Source organism: Ornithorhynchus anatinus, chromosome 7, assembly GCF_004115215.2.
Source record: "Ornithorhynchus anatinus isolate Pmale09 chromosome 7, mOrnAna1.pri.v4, whole genome shotgun sequence".
Taxonomy (NCBI): Eukaryota; Metazoa; Chordata; class Mammalia; order Monotremata; family Ornithorhynchidae; genus Ornithorhynchus; species Ornithorhynchus anatinus.
In genome coordinates, this window is record NC_041734.1 from 62,471,189 (window position 1) to 62,488,891 (window position 17,703).

Below are 17,703 nucleotides of genomic sequence, written 5' to 3' on the forward strand. Positions count from 1 at the left end.
TTCTAAGCGCTGGGGTAGACATAGGGCCCGAGACCCAAAAGCTTTTCTGCCCTGTTCAATACTTAGATATTGCCCTAAGATGACCTTGGAAATCTGTTAATTTGATAATTGATCAATCAGTGATACTTATTGAGTGCTTATTGTGTACAGAGCACTATACTAAGCACTTGGAGGAGTACAGCACAACAGATTGGTAGACACATTCCCTGCCCTCGGGGAGCTCTCAGTCTAAAGAGGGAGACCGACATTAATATAAATAAATTGCAGATAAGTACGAGCAGGGAATGTATGTACCAACTCGTACTGTAGTCTCCCAAGCACTTAGTACAGTGCTCTGCACATAGCAAGCATTCAATACCACTGATTCGTGAGCTCATTATGGGAGGGGAACATGTCTGCTTGTTCTGTTGAATTGTAATAATTATTATGGTACTTGTTAAGCATTTATTATGTGCCAAGCACTGTTCTAAGTACTAGGGTAGATACAAGGTAGTCATGTTGGACACAGTTCCTGTTCCATGTGGGGCTCACAGTCTTCATCCCCAATTTACAGATGAGTAACTGAGGGCCAGAGAAATGAAGTGACTTGCCCAAAGTCACACAGCAGACATGTGGCAGAGCCAGGATTAGAAACCATGACCTTCTGACTCCCAGGCCCGTACTCTATCCACTAAGCCATGAAGCACCTAGTACAGCGCTCTACTCATAGTAAGCATTCAGTAAGTACCACTGATGGATGTGGGACTGAGAGTGTAACTGGGGAACAGTTCAGACAAAGGAATGGCAGTTTTTTGTTCTAAATTGACAAGTTGTGAGCATCAGCACCAAGTCTGTTTCCACCTGGAAATTTTAACCTGTAGAGATTTCCATCACTTCAGCGTAAACATTCAGGAGGTAAATGGGTATTTTGTGGAACACCCTTGCCCAACCTTCCAACCTCCACCCCCAGGCAGGACTATTGACTTTCAAGGCTCAGGAAATCCCTCTCTGTTTGTGGGGACAGCCTATTTCTCTGGGATTGCTGCAACTGAGCAATCTGTAAGTTGCTTGAAGGGTGTTAAAGGAGAAACAGAGTTGCCAGGTTTTTGCCTCCTAGGGAAATCTAAAAGGCTTTGGATCATAAAACAACTCAGGGAGAGCCAGGGCTAGGTAGGGAGGAGAGGTCAGTTGGGGAAAACTCTGTTTTGCTGCAGGGATTGGGGTGGGGAGAGGGACGAGTGTGCCATCACGCACTGCAGTCTCTCTCTGAGCTGCTAAACAGTCTGCATTTGGCAAGGACTTCTTCTGGGGGGCCAGATCTGCCAGTCACACTTCTGTTTGATTGGCTTCTATGACAGGGAAGGATTTACAATTCTGTACAAATCCGGGAGGCCAAATCTGACAGCCTCTACTCCATCCTAATCTTCCTAGACCTCTGAGCTGCCTTCCACACTGTCGACCACCCCCTTCTCCTGGAAACATTATTTGTCCTTGGCTTCACTGACACTCTCCTCTCCCGGTTCTCTCCCTATTCCTTGGGCTGCTTCGACTCAATCTCTTTTTCAGGCTCCTCCTGTGCGTCCTATCCTCTGACAGTGAGGGTCTCTCAGGGCTCAGTTCTGGGTCCCCATCTATTCTCCATCCACATCCACTCCCTCAGAGAACTCATTTACTCCCAAGGCTTCAAGTACCACCTCTCTGCAGATGATTCCCAGTGACATTTCTCCTCCTCAGCAGTCCTGCATTTCCTCCTGCCTCTGGGAAATCTCTACCTGGATGTCCCATTGATACCTCAAACTAAACATTCCCCAAACAGAGCTCCTTATCTTCCTACCTGAACCCTGCCCTCCCTTTATTCTCTCCCTGTCCTCATTGTAGACATTACCTCTGTTCCCTGTCTCAGAAGCCCACAACCACAGCATTATCCTCAACTCAACTCTCGCATACAGCCCATATTTTCAAATTGTCACCAAATTCTGTCAGTCGCATCTTCACAATAGTCCTAATATCTGCCCTTTCCTCTCCTTCTAAACTCCTACTTTGCTGATCCAAGCACCTATATTATCCCTCCTTGACTCCTGCATCTGCCTCCTCACTGACCTCCCTGCCTTCTGTCTCTCCCCACACCAGTCCATACTTTACTGTGCAGCACATATTCCTTGCTCACAGTGAGTGTACAGTCTAGAGGGGGAGATAGATATTAATATAAATTAGTAATGATTATGAAGTTGGGCAATGCAGAAGGGAGTGGGAAAAGAGGAAATGGGGGTTTAATCTGGGAACCCCTCTTGGAGGAGATGTGTCTTGAGTAAAACTTTGAAGGTACGGAGAGTAATTGTCGGATATGAAAAGCCCGGGTGTCACAGTCCAGAAGCGGAGCAGACAGTATAAATAAATGTTACAGATATGCACACTGCTGTGAGACTGAGGGAGAGGTGAATACCAAGTGCCCATCAGACAGAGATCCAGATGCATGGATGACACAGAAGGGAGAGGGAATTGGGAAAAAGATGGTTTTATTAGGGAAGGCCTCTCGAGGAGATATGACCTTAATAAGGCTTTGAAGGTGGGAAGGGTGGTGGTCTGGCATATATTGAAGGAAGTGGGGGGGCATTCTAGGTCAGAGGGAGAATGTGGGAAAGGAGTCAGTGGTGAGATAGATGCACCTGGGGCCCACTGAGCAAGCTGGCACTAGTGGAGCTAAGTGTGTGGGCTGGCCTGTAGTGGGAGATCAGGGAGGTAAGATAGTAATGTTATTTGTTAAGTGCTTACTAGATGCCAAACACTGTTCTAAGAGCTGGAGTATTCATTCATTCATTCATTCAGTCATATAAGGTAATCAAGTTGGACACAGTCCCTGCTCCATGTGGAGCTTACAGTCTTAATCCCCATTTTACAGATGAGGTAACTGAGGCCCAGAGAAGTTGCGACTTGCCCGAGGTCACACAGCAGACAAGTGGTGGCGCTGGGATTACGTGAGGGAGAGCTGATTGAGTGCTCTAAGGCCAATGATGAGGAGTTTCTTTTTGTTGTGGTAGAAGGGCAGCCATTGGAGGTTCTTGAGGAGTTGGGAGACATGGACTGGACATTTTTGTTGATAAATGGTCTGTGCGGCAGAGTAAAGTATGGACTGGCGTGGGGAGAGACAGAAGGCAGGGAGGTCAGTGAAGAGACAGAGACAGCAGTCAAGGAGGATTGAAATAGGTGCTTGGATCAGGGTAGTAGTAGTTGGAATGGAAAGGAAAGGGCAGATATTAGGGTAGGACTGACAGGATTTGGTGACAAATTGACTATGTGGGCTGTATGTGAGATTTGAGTTGAGGATAATGCCACGGTTATGGGCTTGTGAGATAGCGAACAGTGGTGTTACCTACAGCGAGGACAGGGGGAGGACAGGGCTTGGGTAGGAAGATAAGGAGTTCTCTTTGGGACAAGTTTAGTTTGAGGTATCAATGGGATATCCATGTAGACATAAAGCAGCACAGCATAGTGGATAGAGCACAGGCCTGGGGGTAGGAAGATCCTGGATTCTAATGCCCACTCTGCCACTTGTCTGCTGTGTGACTGTGGGCAAGTCACTTAACTTCTCTGTGCCTCAGTTCCCTCATCTGTAAAATGGGGATTAAGACTGTGAGCCCCACGTGGGACAACCTGATTCCCCTGTGTCTACCCCAGCGCTTAGAACAGTGCTCGGCACATAGTAAGCGCTTAATAAATACCAACATTATTATTATTATTATTAAGTGGGTCAGGGACTGTGTCCAACCCAATTTGCTTGTATCCACCCTGGCACTTAGTACAGTGCCTGGCACATACTAAGTGCTTAAAACTATAATTATTATTATGATTATCATTATTATTATTTCCTGGAGCCAGGAGGAAATGACTCTCCAGCCCCACAGAACATATGTACATATCCATTATTTATATTAATGTCTGTCTTCCCCTCTAGACTGGCGTGGCTCAGTGGAAAGAGCCCGGACTTGGGAGTCAGAGGTCATGGGTTCGAATCCCGGCTCTGCCCCTTGTCAGTTGTGTGCCTGTGGGCAAGTCACTTAACTTCTCTGTGCCTCAGTTCCCTCATCTGTAAAATGGGGATTAAGACTGTAAGCCTCACGTGGGACAACCTGATTACCCTGTATCTACCCCAGCGCTTAGAGCAGTGCTCTGCACATAGTAAGCGCTTTAACAAATACCAGCGTTATTATTAACATTATTATTAGACTGTAAGCTCATTGGAGGCAGGGAATATGCCTGTTGTTGCGTTGCGCTCTCCCAAGCGCTTAGTACAGTGCCCTGTACACAGTAAGCCCTCGGTAAATACAATCAATTGATTGATTCATCTCCCAGAGCACAAGCCAAAGTACATGGAGTGGCCAGCTGTTAATTTTGCGCTGTGTAGTTAACGCTCTTCCTCTGTTTCCATGGCAGAGATCCGCGCCCAGCTCACCGAACAAATGAAATGCCTGGACCAACAGTGCGAACTGCGGGTGCAGCTGCTGCAAGACCTCCAGGACTTCTTCCGCAAGAAGGCTGAGATCGAGATGGACTACTCTCGGAACCTGGAGAAGTTGGCTGAGCGCTTCCTGGCTAAGACCCGCAGCACCAAGGACCAACAGTTCAAGTACAGTATCTGGGGTCTGCTCCTTTGGGAACCAAGGAGTTGGGGTGGGGCAGGGGATTTAGCCAGTTGAGGAACCAGGTACTCTCCCAAGCACTTAGTACAGTGCTCTGCACACAGTAAGAACTCAATAAATACAATTGACTAAAAGCTGAAATCCAGGCCCTGTGTTCCCTCAGTGGGAAAAGCCTTAATAACTGAGAAGCAGTGTGGCCCAGTGGCTAGAGCATGGACCTGGGAGTCCTATTTATTGCTATTACCGATTTGTACATTCCAAGCGCTTAGTGCAGTGCTCTGCACATAGTAAACACTCAATAAATAAAAATAAATAATATTGAATGAATGAGTCAGTGGGACCTGGGTTCTAACCTGCCTTGTCTGAAGTGGGACCTTGGGCAAGTCACTTCATTTTTCTGTGCCTCAGTTAGCTCATCCAAAAATGGGGATTAAGACTGTGAGCCCCATGTGGGACATGGACTGTGTCCAACCTGATTAGCTTGTATCTATCCCAGTGCTTAGTACAGTGGCTGGCACATAGTAAGCACTTAACAAATACCATTAAAAAGCAAAACCAAAAAACTTCCCCCTTTGCTAAGGTGGGTTTTTATCCAGGCATCGCACCGCATGCATCATGTGGATTCATGAGTTCTAAATAGAGATATGAATGCTGCTGCTTCTAGCAGCTCGTGTCAGCGTTTCCGGTATGACCTCTAGCCCTGGCTGTTGCTTGTAGAGTTTCGGGGTGCTTAGGAAGGACTGAACTGGCTCAAGGGAAGCATCTATAATTTGGTGCCCAAGGTTCATTAGAATGAGGGCAACAGCAACTCCCCGACATTGTCATGTCAGACCAGAATCTGACTTGTAGAATAACGGAAATATATTGCTAGAAGGTCAACCGCCAGCCCTTTGCCTTCAGACAAGATAGATGGCTGATTGTTTTTTAATTAAAGATCGCCAGGGATGGCTTTCTGTTCCTCTGACTGATCACACTGACTGTCAGAAAATTCGATCTTTCTTGGTGTGTCTCCTCGCGTTTGTCCACCATTCTTAGCGGACATCTGTTAGGTTCTCATTGAGCCAATTAGCAGAAGGAGAAAGAGGAGGACTAGATAGAGAAGCAGCCTGGGAGTCATAAAGACCTGGGTTTTAATTCTGCCTCTGCCACTTGTCTGCTGTGTGACCTTGGGCAAGTTAGCAGCGTGTCCTAGTGGATAGAGCACGGGCCTGGGACTCAGAAGGACTTGGGTTCTAATTCCCGTTCTGCCACTTGTCTACCGTATGACCTTGGGCAAGTCGCTTCACTTCTCACTGCCAAAGTTACCTCATCTGCCAAATGGGGATTTGGGACATTTGGGACAAGGGACCATGCCGAACCCGATTTGCTTGTATCCATCCCAAGGCTTAGAGAAGAATAGGTCAGGATAGCTCTCCCTTTTGAGCACTTCCCCCTGCCACAACTTCTCCTCCCAAGCCTTTATCTGGAGCTGTCACCCGAGCAATGCCATGCATTTGTCTTGTTGCACCGGGGCGAGAACGGCAGTAAGCGGAAGCTCATGCAGAAGCAGCTTGGATAGATGGAGCAGCCTGTCCCTGTGAATCAGCCCCACCCTCGTCAGAGCTGCCTTTTCACCCCGCCTGGGCTTTGGCCACACATATCGTGTTGAGCGTGGAAGTTTTATTAGTCGTTCTGGGGGACAGTGACTACTGAACGGCATTTTTCCTCTTTTCCTGAAAAACTTCTCTCCTGGAAACCATTATCTAGGTCCCCTTTGGCCTTCCTTCCTTCAGCCTTTTCATCCTGTTCACCTTTTGTCCTCTCCCATACTGCTGCTTGTTGCAAACACTCTCATTAAAGCCTTCTTGGCTCTCACAAAGCCTCACCCTCCTCTAATCCCTGCTGTCCATGCATGTGAATTTGCAAGGGGTGCTGCCATTGGATTGGATAGTAATTGTATTGGATTCACACTTCCCTGACCGGCCCACGCTAAGAGAAGGCAGCCTCCTGACCCTCCTTTAGCTGCCAGAGGGACCATTTTGGGACATGTGTGTTAATGGACATCGCAGCTGGGCAGGTGTCCATTTCCTCTCCTTCAAAGAAAGAACATTCAAGGGAGCAGGGAAAGGGAAATTAGGTGACAGAATTCACCCTTAGTGAAAATGCTTTTGTATATTATTTTGGTTCTTTGAGGAGCCTCATGGTTGTTTTCTTCTTTGCCATGATCATGTGTCTCTTTAATGCGCTAATATAGGCCAGTAAGATTCTAATTAATCTAGAGAATTAGAGAAGCAGCGTGGCTCAGTGGAAAGAGCCTTGGCTTTGGAGTTAGAGGTCATGAGTTCAAATCCCAGCTCTGCCATTTGTCAGCTGTGTGACTGTGGGCAAGTCACTTCACTTCTCTGGGCCTCAGTTACCTCATCTGTAAAATGGGGGGATTAAGACTGTGAGCCCCACGTGGGACAACCTGATTCCCCTGTGTCTACCTCAGCATTTACAACAGTGCTCTGCACATAGTAAGCGCTTAACAAATACCAACATTATTATTATTATTAATCAATACTGTCCTTTTTTTGGTTCTGTGAACACTTTGACTCTAAATGAGCTTTTCATTTGTAGCTCAATGAACATTTTCTTATCTTTAACAGTTCATCTCCTTCCCCTTTATTTTTAGAAAGAACGTTCACATCTTTGTTTTTACCCATTCCCTCTCTGGCTAGGTTCATGCACTGTTTTCCGGTCACTTAGCTGTACCTTTTCCACTCCAGAAAAAGCTTCCCTCCATAAGTGAAGTTGTCTTGGAATCGGCTGTGAAGAGCAGAGGGACTTGGAAAGAAGAGTAGAATAACATGGTTCACACAGTATTAAAAGATGAACAGATTAAGATGAGGCACTAGAAGAATTCAGCTGGCTAGTCGTGAATGGAGATGCTGTTTGGAACGACAGCAGTTGAGTGATCTCAGCACTTCTGCATGACTCTTAACCTGTCATAGTCCTATTTCAGGGGGAGGAGAGGGATATTCTCTTCTTAATTAGAGAGAATCTTGAAGGGTTTGTGCCTCTGATCCCAGAATCAGGGAAAAATGAGTGTGCGCATTCTCTCTGGTCACTCCACCCACACCTGATGTTCTTTCCTCTTCTGGAGTTGAACATGGCAGCGGTTGGCCACCAACCTTGAAGGATAGCTTAGGCTAGGAAAGTAGAGAACTGACCAGTTCTGGGACTTCATCCATGGGAGCTGGGATGTAAAGAGGGGAGAGATGATGAACAAATGCCAAAGACACGCAGAGTTCCCAGGATAGAAGTGGGAGGTTGTTGGAGTCCAAGGAGAGCATCTCCTCAGGTCATTACTCTAAAATGTTTTTCAGGGCAGTCTGTTTCCTCTGTGACATTTCTTCCCACTCTTTGGACTGACTTGTCTAAAGGCCAAAGCTGAAGGGACACATTCAACATCTCACACCCAGTGAATCATCAGTTTATCAGAGAGAGGGGATCCGGATCTGTAGATGAGGGTAAGGGTCATGAGATTGTTCCTCATCCTGGATGCGGGGGATGGATGTGAAGTGGGAGGGCCCATCCCTAGTGAGACAGTGAGATTACTAGAGGAATGGAGCCAGAGTAGATGGTTGGGGGGACTTGCTTAGTACTCCTTTGGTCAGCTTCTTTTATGACTTATGAGCCTATGTTAGTGCTCTTTTCTCCTGAACCATGAGGAGCCCTGAGCGGAAGTGCTGATGCCCCCAATTTTCTCTAGAAACCCCTCTGAACCTGGTGTCACACTGATCAGTTAATTAGTCACTAGCTGGCATGGAACCACTTCATGAAACACTAGAAGCAACGTGGCCTAGTGAATAGGCAGTGGGCCTGGCAGTTAGAGGACCTGGGTTCCAATCCCCGCTCCGCCACTTGTCTGCTGTGTGACCTTGAGCATCTCATTAATCTGGGCCTTAGTTGCCTCATCTGTAAAATAGGTATTAAATCTTCCTTCCTCTGATTTGGATGGTGAGCCCCTTATGGGGCAAAGGTGTGTCCAACTTGATTATCCCGTATTTACCCCAGTGGTTGGTAAAGTGCCTGGTGCGTAGTAAGCGCTCAACAAGCACCACTAAAAGAAAATTGCACATGACCATCGAAACACCTGATTCTCACTAAGATTGCATGGCTGGCTTCTTAAAACACACACACACACACACAAACACACACTCCAGGCTGTGTTCTCATTTTTGGGTGACTCTTCTGCTGGGGTCCATATAGTTCTGCTGTCCGATCTTAGGGCACTTTGGATTTTGGAAGCTCATAACAGAGGAAAAAATGTCACACAAGTAAGCTCTTGTGGGCAGGGAATGTGTCTGTTTATTGTTATATTGTACTCTAAGTGCTGGTAGAGTGCTCTGCACACAAAAATGCTCAATACAATTGAATGAATAAATGATGGATCCCATAGAAATCAGCTAATTTCCCTGTTACTGTAATTCCTATATAGGCCCCACCAAAGAAACAGCATGGCCTAGTGGAAATAATAATAATGTTGGTATTTGTTAAGCGCTTACTATGTGCAGAGCACTGTTCTAAGCGCTGGGGTAGATACAGGGTAATCAGGTTGTCCCACGTGAGACTCACAGTCGATCCCCATTTTACAGATGAGGGAACTGAGGCACAGAGAAGTTAAGTGACTTGCCCACAGTCACACAGCTGACTAATACAGACCTGGAAGTCAGAGGACCTGTGTTCTAATCCTGGCTCTGCTGCTTGTCTGCTGTGTGACCTTGGGCAAGTCATTTCTCTTCTCTGTGCCTCAGTTACCTCATCTTTAAAATGGGGATTAAGAGTCTGAGACCCATATGGGACATGGACTGTGTCCTCTAACCTGATTAGGTGTTCAGTGGAACACCTGGAACATGAAGGAATTTGTCCCCTTTCGTTTCTAAGGAGCAGAACCACCAGAGAGAGGGTGAGAGTGGACTGAATTCCTGAGATGTGTTAGGAGCTTAGGAGTGCTAGTATAGTGCTTTGAATGGTTTCACCTGAATCAGTCAGCTCTGGTTTTAGTCACACCAAAGGCACCTGGTTGGAATTGAATGCCCTTGCACTCTACTTTTTGGGTTAAGGATGAAAGAAAATTGATATTGGGGCTAAACTGTTATTAGGTGGTACAAAGCGGTAGGCAATAAATCATCAAGGTCCTGACCTCAATTAATCAATGGTATTTATTGAGTGCTTACTATATGCAGAACACTGTACCAAGTGCTTGGGAGAGTACAATCCAACAGAATTAGCAAACTTGTTCCCTGTCCATAACAAACTTACACTCTAGAGGTAATCATTCATTCATTCCATCTTATTTATCAAGCGTTTACTGTGTGCAGAGCACTGTACTAAGCTCTTGGGAGAGTACGATATAACAGACACATTCCCTGCCCACAATGAGCTTACAGTCTAGAGGGAGAAGCAGACGATATAAAGTCAGGACGATGAGGAGGTGGGAGAAGAGGAAAGGGGGAAAACATCTCTGGTTCCAGAGCAATAATGTGTCTTAGAACAATCTTTACCCTCGAGGAGTTGGCCTTATTCCTGAGGATGGAGGCAGACCTAGAGTATAGCATAAACACGTGTACAATTGGTACAAATTCAAAAATAGATCTGTGTACGTAAGTGGGCACAAATACTTGAATTGAGTAACATGTGTTAGTTGAATGAGAATCAAGAGCTTCTTAATCAGGGAAAGATGAGGAAAGAGGAAAAGATGTTCTTCGTTAGAAATTGTAGGACGGGAAAATTTTGACTTGGGGAAAAAAATTTCCATGTTCTTTGTCTGATCCCTCAGTGCTGCACCAAAAATCTTTTACTAATGGAGTTTTTGCAAGGGCAAAATTGAGGACAGCAGTCTAGCTCTGCTCCAGGTCCTTCTGTTGGTAGCCAGTGTTCTGGGATAGGAGCCACACTCTTGGAAACGTGTGTAGTGAAGCAATAATAATAATTATGGTACTTGTTAAGTGCTTATTATGTTCCAAGCCCTCTTCTAGTCACTGGGGCAGATACAAGTTCATTAGGTTGGACACAGTCTCTAATGGGGCTCACGCTTTCAATCCTCATTTTATATATGATGTAACTGAGGCCTAGAGAAGTGAAGTGACTTGTCCAAGGTCACACAGCAGACATGTGGCAGAGCTGGGATTAGAACCGAGGTCCTTCTGACTCCCAGGCCAGTGATCTATCCATTAAGCCACACTGCTTCCCTATACACACTCGGAGCCTGGGAGCCCATGTGGGACAGGGACTTTGTCCAAACTGATGATCTTGTGGTTACCCCAGCACTGGCACATAGGAAATGCTTAACAAATACCATTGTTATTATCTTAAACTCCCCTTGCACAGTCAACCTTTTGTTTGAAGGTCAAGCAAACATCAGTGTTGTTTCACCTGAGGATGTGCTCTCAGAAGAGTGAACTCTTTGTCAGGATTATGGAATGGCTTATACCCTCCTCCAAGATTATTTTCAAAAGCAGGATCCTGAGCTGAGTTTGCAGACTTCTGCCTAAGCAGGCCAGCCAGGGCATCCTAGGATGGAATTCAAATCTCTCTCTCTCTTTCTGGCATTCTCTGTGTTAAAGGAGAGGTTGCAGAACAAGTCTGGCAGCTCACAGCCTGAGTCCTTGTAAACAACAGATGTTCATAACTTAGGTCTGGGGAGAAGGGAGGAAGCTGAATATAACTGTTGATGCCTGAAATTCTCTGAATGTTCAGGCAGCGTCTCAAAGATTTTTGGAAAGAGAGAAGTTGTCATTGATTTGAATCTGCATTATTCAGGTGGAAATGAAGCCTCAGGACTCAATCCTTTAGAAGACAAAACCCTGGGCGTTAACTGTATCCTGCATTCAAATAAAAGTGATTAACTAAAGACCCAAGAGATAATGTTCTGCCCTCTCAGGTGATACTAGATCCGTTGATATTTTTACCCATTCAGGTTTTTGTTGGTTTTTTTTGTAAAAACCACTTCCCCTCCTATAGTTGCCATCAATAGTGGGTATAGATATGGGATGCCCTTTTTTCTCACAAAGTCTGTCTCTCACTCACACACACATACACACCGCCTTAAATCTCTTCTCTCAGCACCTCCCCAAGTAATTCCACTTTTTTTTAAATATACAGGTTAATAGGCTATTGTCAAGTTGCCGTATAATTGGTTCTGACTTTGTTCCAGGGCTTTCTTAATACATGCTAGGCTTCAGAACAAAACATAGCATTAGACAGGATGTTTGTGCATGGAAGATACAGGAGAAGTGCAGCAAATGGTATTAAGACCTCTGTAGATCTTACGAAAGCGTTGGACACTATCAGCAGACTGGCCCCTAAGCAATTTTGGCTGCTCTGAGTAGGTTTTTTTTTATGGTATTTGTTAAATGTTTATTGTATGTCAGGTACTGTACTAAGCACTGGGGTAGTTACCAGATAATCGGGTTGGACAGAGTCCCTGTCTCTCATAGAACTTGGTCTTAATCCTCACCTTACAGATGGTGAAACAGGCACAGAGAAGTTAAGTGGCTTGCCCAGAGTCACACAGCAGACAAGTGGTGGAGCTGGGATTGGAGCTGGGATTGAGTCCCAGGCCCACGTCCTTTCCACTAGACCACATTGCTTCTCCCCAAGATCTTAAGCTCCCTGATAATATGGCTGGAAAAGGTAGAGAGGAAGTTGCCCTGTCTGCCCCTTTTCCCTTTCAGTTGGAGTAAAGCAGGGATATTTATCAGGATGTGGTCCTTGTTGCCATGCAAGGAGGTGACAGGGATCTTGAATGACTCACGCAACCAGCATCTGTCTCCCACACTCAGATTCAGCGGGCAGTTGTCATAGATGAGGTTCCAGGAGGCCTTGGGAGAGGCAACTGTAGACTTTTTAGTTTAACCGCATCGTTGTCGGCAGGGAATGTGTTTATTGTTGTACAGTACTCTCCTAAGCGCTTAATACAGTGCTCCGCACACAGCAAGCACTCAATAAATATGACTGAATGAGTGAATGAATGAACCCCCCCCCCCCCCAAATAAGCAAGTCCAAACCAAGACTCAAGGAATTGGGAAGTGGCATGGTCTTGGAAAGAGCATAGGCCTGGGAATCAGAGGATGTGGGTTCTAATTCTAGCTCTGCCACATTTCTGCTGTGTGACCTTGGGCAATTCACTTCACTTCTCTGGGCCTCAGTTCCTTCATCTGTAAAATGGGGATTGAGACTGTTGAGATTGAGACCTAATAATAATAATGTTGGTATTTGTTAAGCACTTACTATGTGCCGAGCACTGTTCTAAGCGCTGGGGTAGACATAGGGAAATCAGGTTGTCCCACGTGGGGCTCACAGTCTTAATCCCCATTTTACAGATGAGGGAACTGAGGCACAGAAGTTAAGTGACTTGCCCACAGTCACACAGCCGACAAGTGGCAGAGCTGGGATTCGAACTCATGAGCGCTGACTCCAAAGCCCATGCTCTTTTCACTGAGCCACGCGAGACCTGATTACCTTGTGTCTACCCTGATGCTTAGAACAGTGTTTGACCTAAAATAAGGGCTTACCAAATACCACAATTATTATTATTATTATCATGATCAGTTTGCCTCTTATCAGTGCCCAGTATCCTCGGCAATCAGTCATTGGCATTTATTGAGCACTTACTGTGCGTAGAGTACTGAACCAAGAGCTTGGGAGGAGAGTACAATAGAGTTGGTAGATATGATCCCTGCCCACAAGGAGTTTACAGTTTATCCAGGTCTCTTTGTTTGCTGGGAGGCATCCTGCTAGCTGAACAGTCTCTAAGCACCACAGCGGCACCAAAGCAGAGTGGCCTAATGCAGAGATCATGGGCCTGGGAGTTAGAAGGACCAAGGTTCTGATCCCGGCTCTGCCACTTGTCTGTTGTGTGACCTTGGGCAAGTCATTTCACTTCTCTGTGCCTCAGTTCCCTCATCTGCTAAATGGGGATTAAGACTGAGCCCCATGTGAGAATGGGACTGTGTCCAACCCGATTAGCTTGGATCTACCCCAAGCACTTAGAACAATGCTTGACACATAGTAAGCACTTAACAGATACCAATGTCATTCAGTTTTTATCCATTTGTCCTAGTGCAGAGAGTCCTGTCCTTTTTGTCTTGGGGCTAGGCTCGGTGACTCTCCTCCACCCCCCCAACGCTTCTTGCCATGTGACTTCAGATTGTAAACTCATTGTGGGTAGGAAATGTCTTTTATTTTCTTATATTTTATACTCTCCCAGGCTCTTAGTACAGTGCTCTGCACTCAGTAAACACTTAGTAAATACATTTGACTCACTCTTGGCTGGATAGTGTCAGGTGCAGCCCTCAGCTGAGAACCATGAGATGCACATCTCCTTGATTCTATTTATTGCTATTGTTTTTGTCTGTCTGCCTCCCCCAGTTAGACTGTAAGCCTGTCAATGGGCAGGGATTGTCTCTATCTGTTGCTGAATTGTACATTCCAAGTGATTAATAATAATAATAATAATAATAATAATAATAATGTTGGTATTTGTTAAGCGCTTACTATGTGCAGAGCACTGTTCTAAGCGCTGGGGTAGATACAGGGTAATCAGGGTGTCCTACGAGAGGCTCACAGTTAATCCCCATTTTACAGATGAGGTAACTGAGGCCCAGAGAAGTTAAGTGACTTGCCCAAAGTCACACAGCTGACGAGTGGCAGAACCGGGATTCGAACACATGATCTCTGACTCCCAAGCCCGGGCTCTTTCCTTTGAGCCACGCTGCTTAATACAGTGCTCTGCACATAGTAAGCGCTCAATAAATACTATTGAATGAATGAATGAACAAGGATGATCCTGACCAAAAGTGGAGTCACTTTTTTTTTCCCCTTAGTGGCATTTGTTAAGCGCTTACTCTATGCCCAGCACGTAGTATTAAGCACTAGGGTAGATATAAGTTAATCAAGTTGGACACAGTCCATGTCCCACGTGGGTCTCAGTCTTTGTCCCTTTTATACAGATGAGGTAATTGAGACCCAGAGGTGTGAAGTGACTTGCCCAAGGTCACCCAGTAGATAAGTGGCAGACCTGGGATTAGAACTCAGGTCCTCCGACTAACAGGCCCGTGCTCTATCCACTAGGCCATGCTGCTTCTCTAAGCCACTTCCATGGATCAGTTTGTGGCTTCTATATGGCCTGTATACCAGGGCATATTTTTTGTGCATATATAAAATAGTCTTTGTTAAGCACTTACTATTTGTCAAACCCTGTCCTAAGTGCAGGGGTAGGTACAGATCAATTAGGTCAGACACAGTCCTTGTCCTCCATGGGGCTCACAGTCTAAGTAGGAGGGAGAATAGGTATTGAATCCCCATTTTACAGTTGAGGAAACTGAGACACAGAGAAGTCAAGCGACTCATCTGAGGTCACAAAGCAAGCAATTGGCAGAGCCGAGATTAGAACCCAGGTCTTCTGATTCCAAGGCCCGTGCTTTTTCCACGAGGCCACATTGCTTCTGGTGGGCTAAAGCCATCTCTCAGACCACCCCTTTTGCCCCCATTTCTGACCATAGGGAGTGAGTCCTGGACCTAACAGAGAGGACACGTGGAGCTCTGGGCTAGTTTCTCCAGTGTTTCTTACAAGCCAAATACATCAATCTGCAAAAAAGCTTACCAAAGAGGACGTTGGTACAAAGTCAGGCACGAACAAGCAAGCAGTGCTCATTGCAACCCGCTCTGCTGGGCAGGACAGGACATCTCAGGAGAACAGATGCCAGTGAGCTCAAGTGGGGCATGTGCCAGCGGGGAGGTTAGGACAAATGTTTGATAGAAACAGTGAAGCACAAAGTGTACTGAGTCGTATAGCCGCAGACTTCTTGGGAGAGACACCTCCCCCAAATACACCGCAACATCACTCTTCCCACCTTCAAAGCCTTGTTAAAGACACATCTCCTCCCTGAGGTCTTCCCTGATTTAAGCCCTCTTTTCTCTTGCTCCCCCTCTCTTCTGCATCGCCTGTATACTTGGATCTGTGCCCTTTGGGCATTTGGTATTTGCCCAACCCTCAGTCCCACAACACTTAAGTACATATCTATAAATTATTTATATTAACATCTGTCTTTCCCTCTAGACTGTATGCCCCTTGTGGGCAGGGAAAGTGTCTACCGATTCTGTAATGTATTCTTCTGAGCACTTAGCACAGTGCTCTGCACACAGTAAGCACTCAAAAAATACCATTGATTGAGCAGACCAGCTTGGAGCCTGTGACAATTGTCAGCAGAGCGGTCTTGCTGAGGCAGAGACTTCGAGAAGGTCAGGATACTTAGAGGTGGATTTGAAAACAGCGAAAGGCACTACCGTAGCCCTTTGCTTCGCTGGTGTTCACTATCCACCTGCACTGAGTGGAAAGGCATTGGTCTTTCTAGCGACACTCTAGTGAATGGAAAAATTCGTACTGTAGTGTCCTTTTCAAATAAAGGGCGTCTATATAAAGAGCCGTTTAGCAGAATGAGTCCTTTGAATAATTTATAGGGGGAAGAGAAGATCAAGAATGTTTTCTTAACAGAAAAAAATTTCCACACCAGCAGTTGCGTATTCAGCAGCACTGCGTAGGTTAAAGGGAGGGAAGATTGAAACTGGTCTATAGTAATGGTAGCATGTGTCAAGTAATTCCTGTGTGCCAAGCACTGTGCTAAGTGCTAGGGTATGTAGAGTATATATATGAAGGGCACACTCAGGGCCTGTCCCAGATCCCAGGGTGGCTAGGCTGCATGGGCCCCACCAAAGAAGCAGGATGGCCTAGTGGAAAGAATAAGGGGCTGGGAGTCAGAGGACTCAGATCTAATATCAGTTCTGCCACTGTCTGCTGTGTGACCTTGGGTAAGTCACTTCTGAGCCTTAGTTTTGCCTCATCTGTAAAATGGGGACAAAGACTGCGAGCCCTATCTGGGACAGGGACTGTGTCCAACCAGATTACCTTGTCTCTACCCCAGTGCTTAGTATGGTGCCTGGAACATAGTAAGCCCTTGATAGATAACACAGTTATTACTATTATTATGTCTCCACAAGGCCCCTTTTGAGCCACCCTGTTTTAACTCGGTGTTTACAGCAGAGACGCTCTTGGAAGGATTCTGAGTGAAGGCAAATCATCAGGTCTGGGCCTGCTTGGAGCCTCCCCATTTCACCAAAGAGCATTGACTTGATGATGATGATAGTAGTGTAGGTTCATTCATTCATTCAATAGTATTTATTGAGCGCTTACTTTGTGCAGAGCACTGTACTAAGCGCTTGGAATGAACAAGTGGGCAACCGATAGAGACAGTCCCTGCCGTTTGACGGGCTTACGGTCAAATCGGGGGAGACGGACAGACAAGAACAATGGCAATAGAGTCAAGGGGAAGAACATCTCGTAAAAACAATGGCAACTAAATAGAATCGAGGCGATGTACATTTCATTAACAAAATAAATAGGGTAATGGAAATATATAATAATGTTAATAATGTTGGTATTTGTTAAGCGCTTACTATGTGCCAAGCACTGTTCTAAGCGCTGGGGTAGACATAGGGGAATCAGGTTGTCCCACGTGGGGCTCACAGTCTTAATCCCCATTTTACAGATGAGGGAACTGAGGCACAGAGAAGTTAAGTGACTTGCCCACAGTCACACAGCTGACAAGTGGCAGAGCTGGGATTCAGTTGAGTGGACGAGTACAGTGCTGAGGGGATGGGAAGGGAGAGGGGGAGGAGCAGAGGGAAAGGGGGAAAAGAGGGTTTAGCTGCGGAAAGGTGAAGGGGGGGTGGTAGAGGGAGTAGAGGGAGAAGAGGAGCTCAGTCTGGGAAGGCCTCTTGGAGGAGGTGAGTTTTAAGTAGGTTAAGCACGTATTATGTGCCAAGCACTGTACTAAGCTTTGGGGTTGTTACAAGATAATCAGGTCGGACACAGTCCCTGTCCCACTTGGGATTCTAGAGGGGAAGAACTGGTATTGAATATCCATTGCGCAGAGAAGTGAAGTGACTTCCCCAAAGTCACACAACAGGTTAGAGTACAGAGCTAGAATTAGAATCCAGGTCCTCTGACTCCCAGGCCCACACCCTTTCCATTAGGCCACTGTTTAAGGGACCTGTTTTCTGA

At 46.0% G+C, this 17,703-nt stretch overlaps 1 protein-coding gene across 4 annotated transcripts in view; it reads left to right on the forward strand.

Annotated features, from left to right (window-relative positions):
• SRGAP2 (SLIT-ROBO Rho GTPase activating protein 2) overlaps positions 1-17,703 on the forward strand; it is a 278,328-nt gene that overhangs the window by 100,494 nt on the left and 160,131 nt on the right. For all 4 annotated transcript variants that reach the window (XM_007670239.2, XM_029068496.1, XM_007670248.2 and 1 more), the window contains exon 2: positions 4,411-4,603. In XM_007670239.2, coding sequence (XP_007668429.1) covers positions 4,411-4,603 — 193 coding nt within the window. The remainder of the gene's footprint in view (positions 1-4,410; positions 4,604-17,703) is intronic.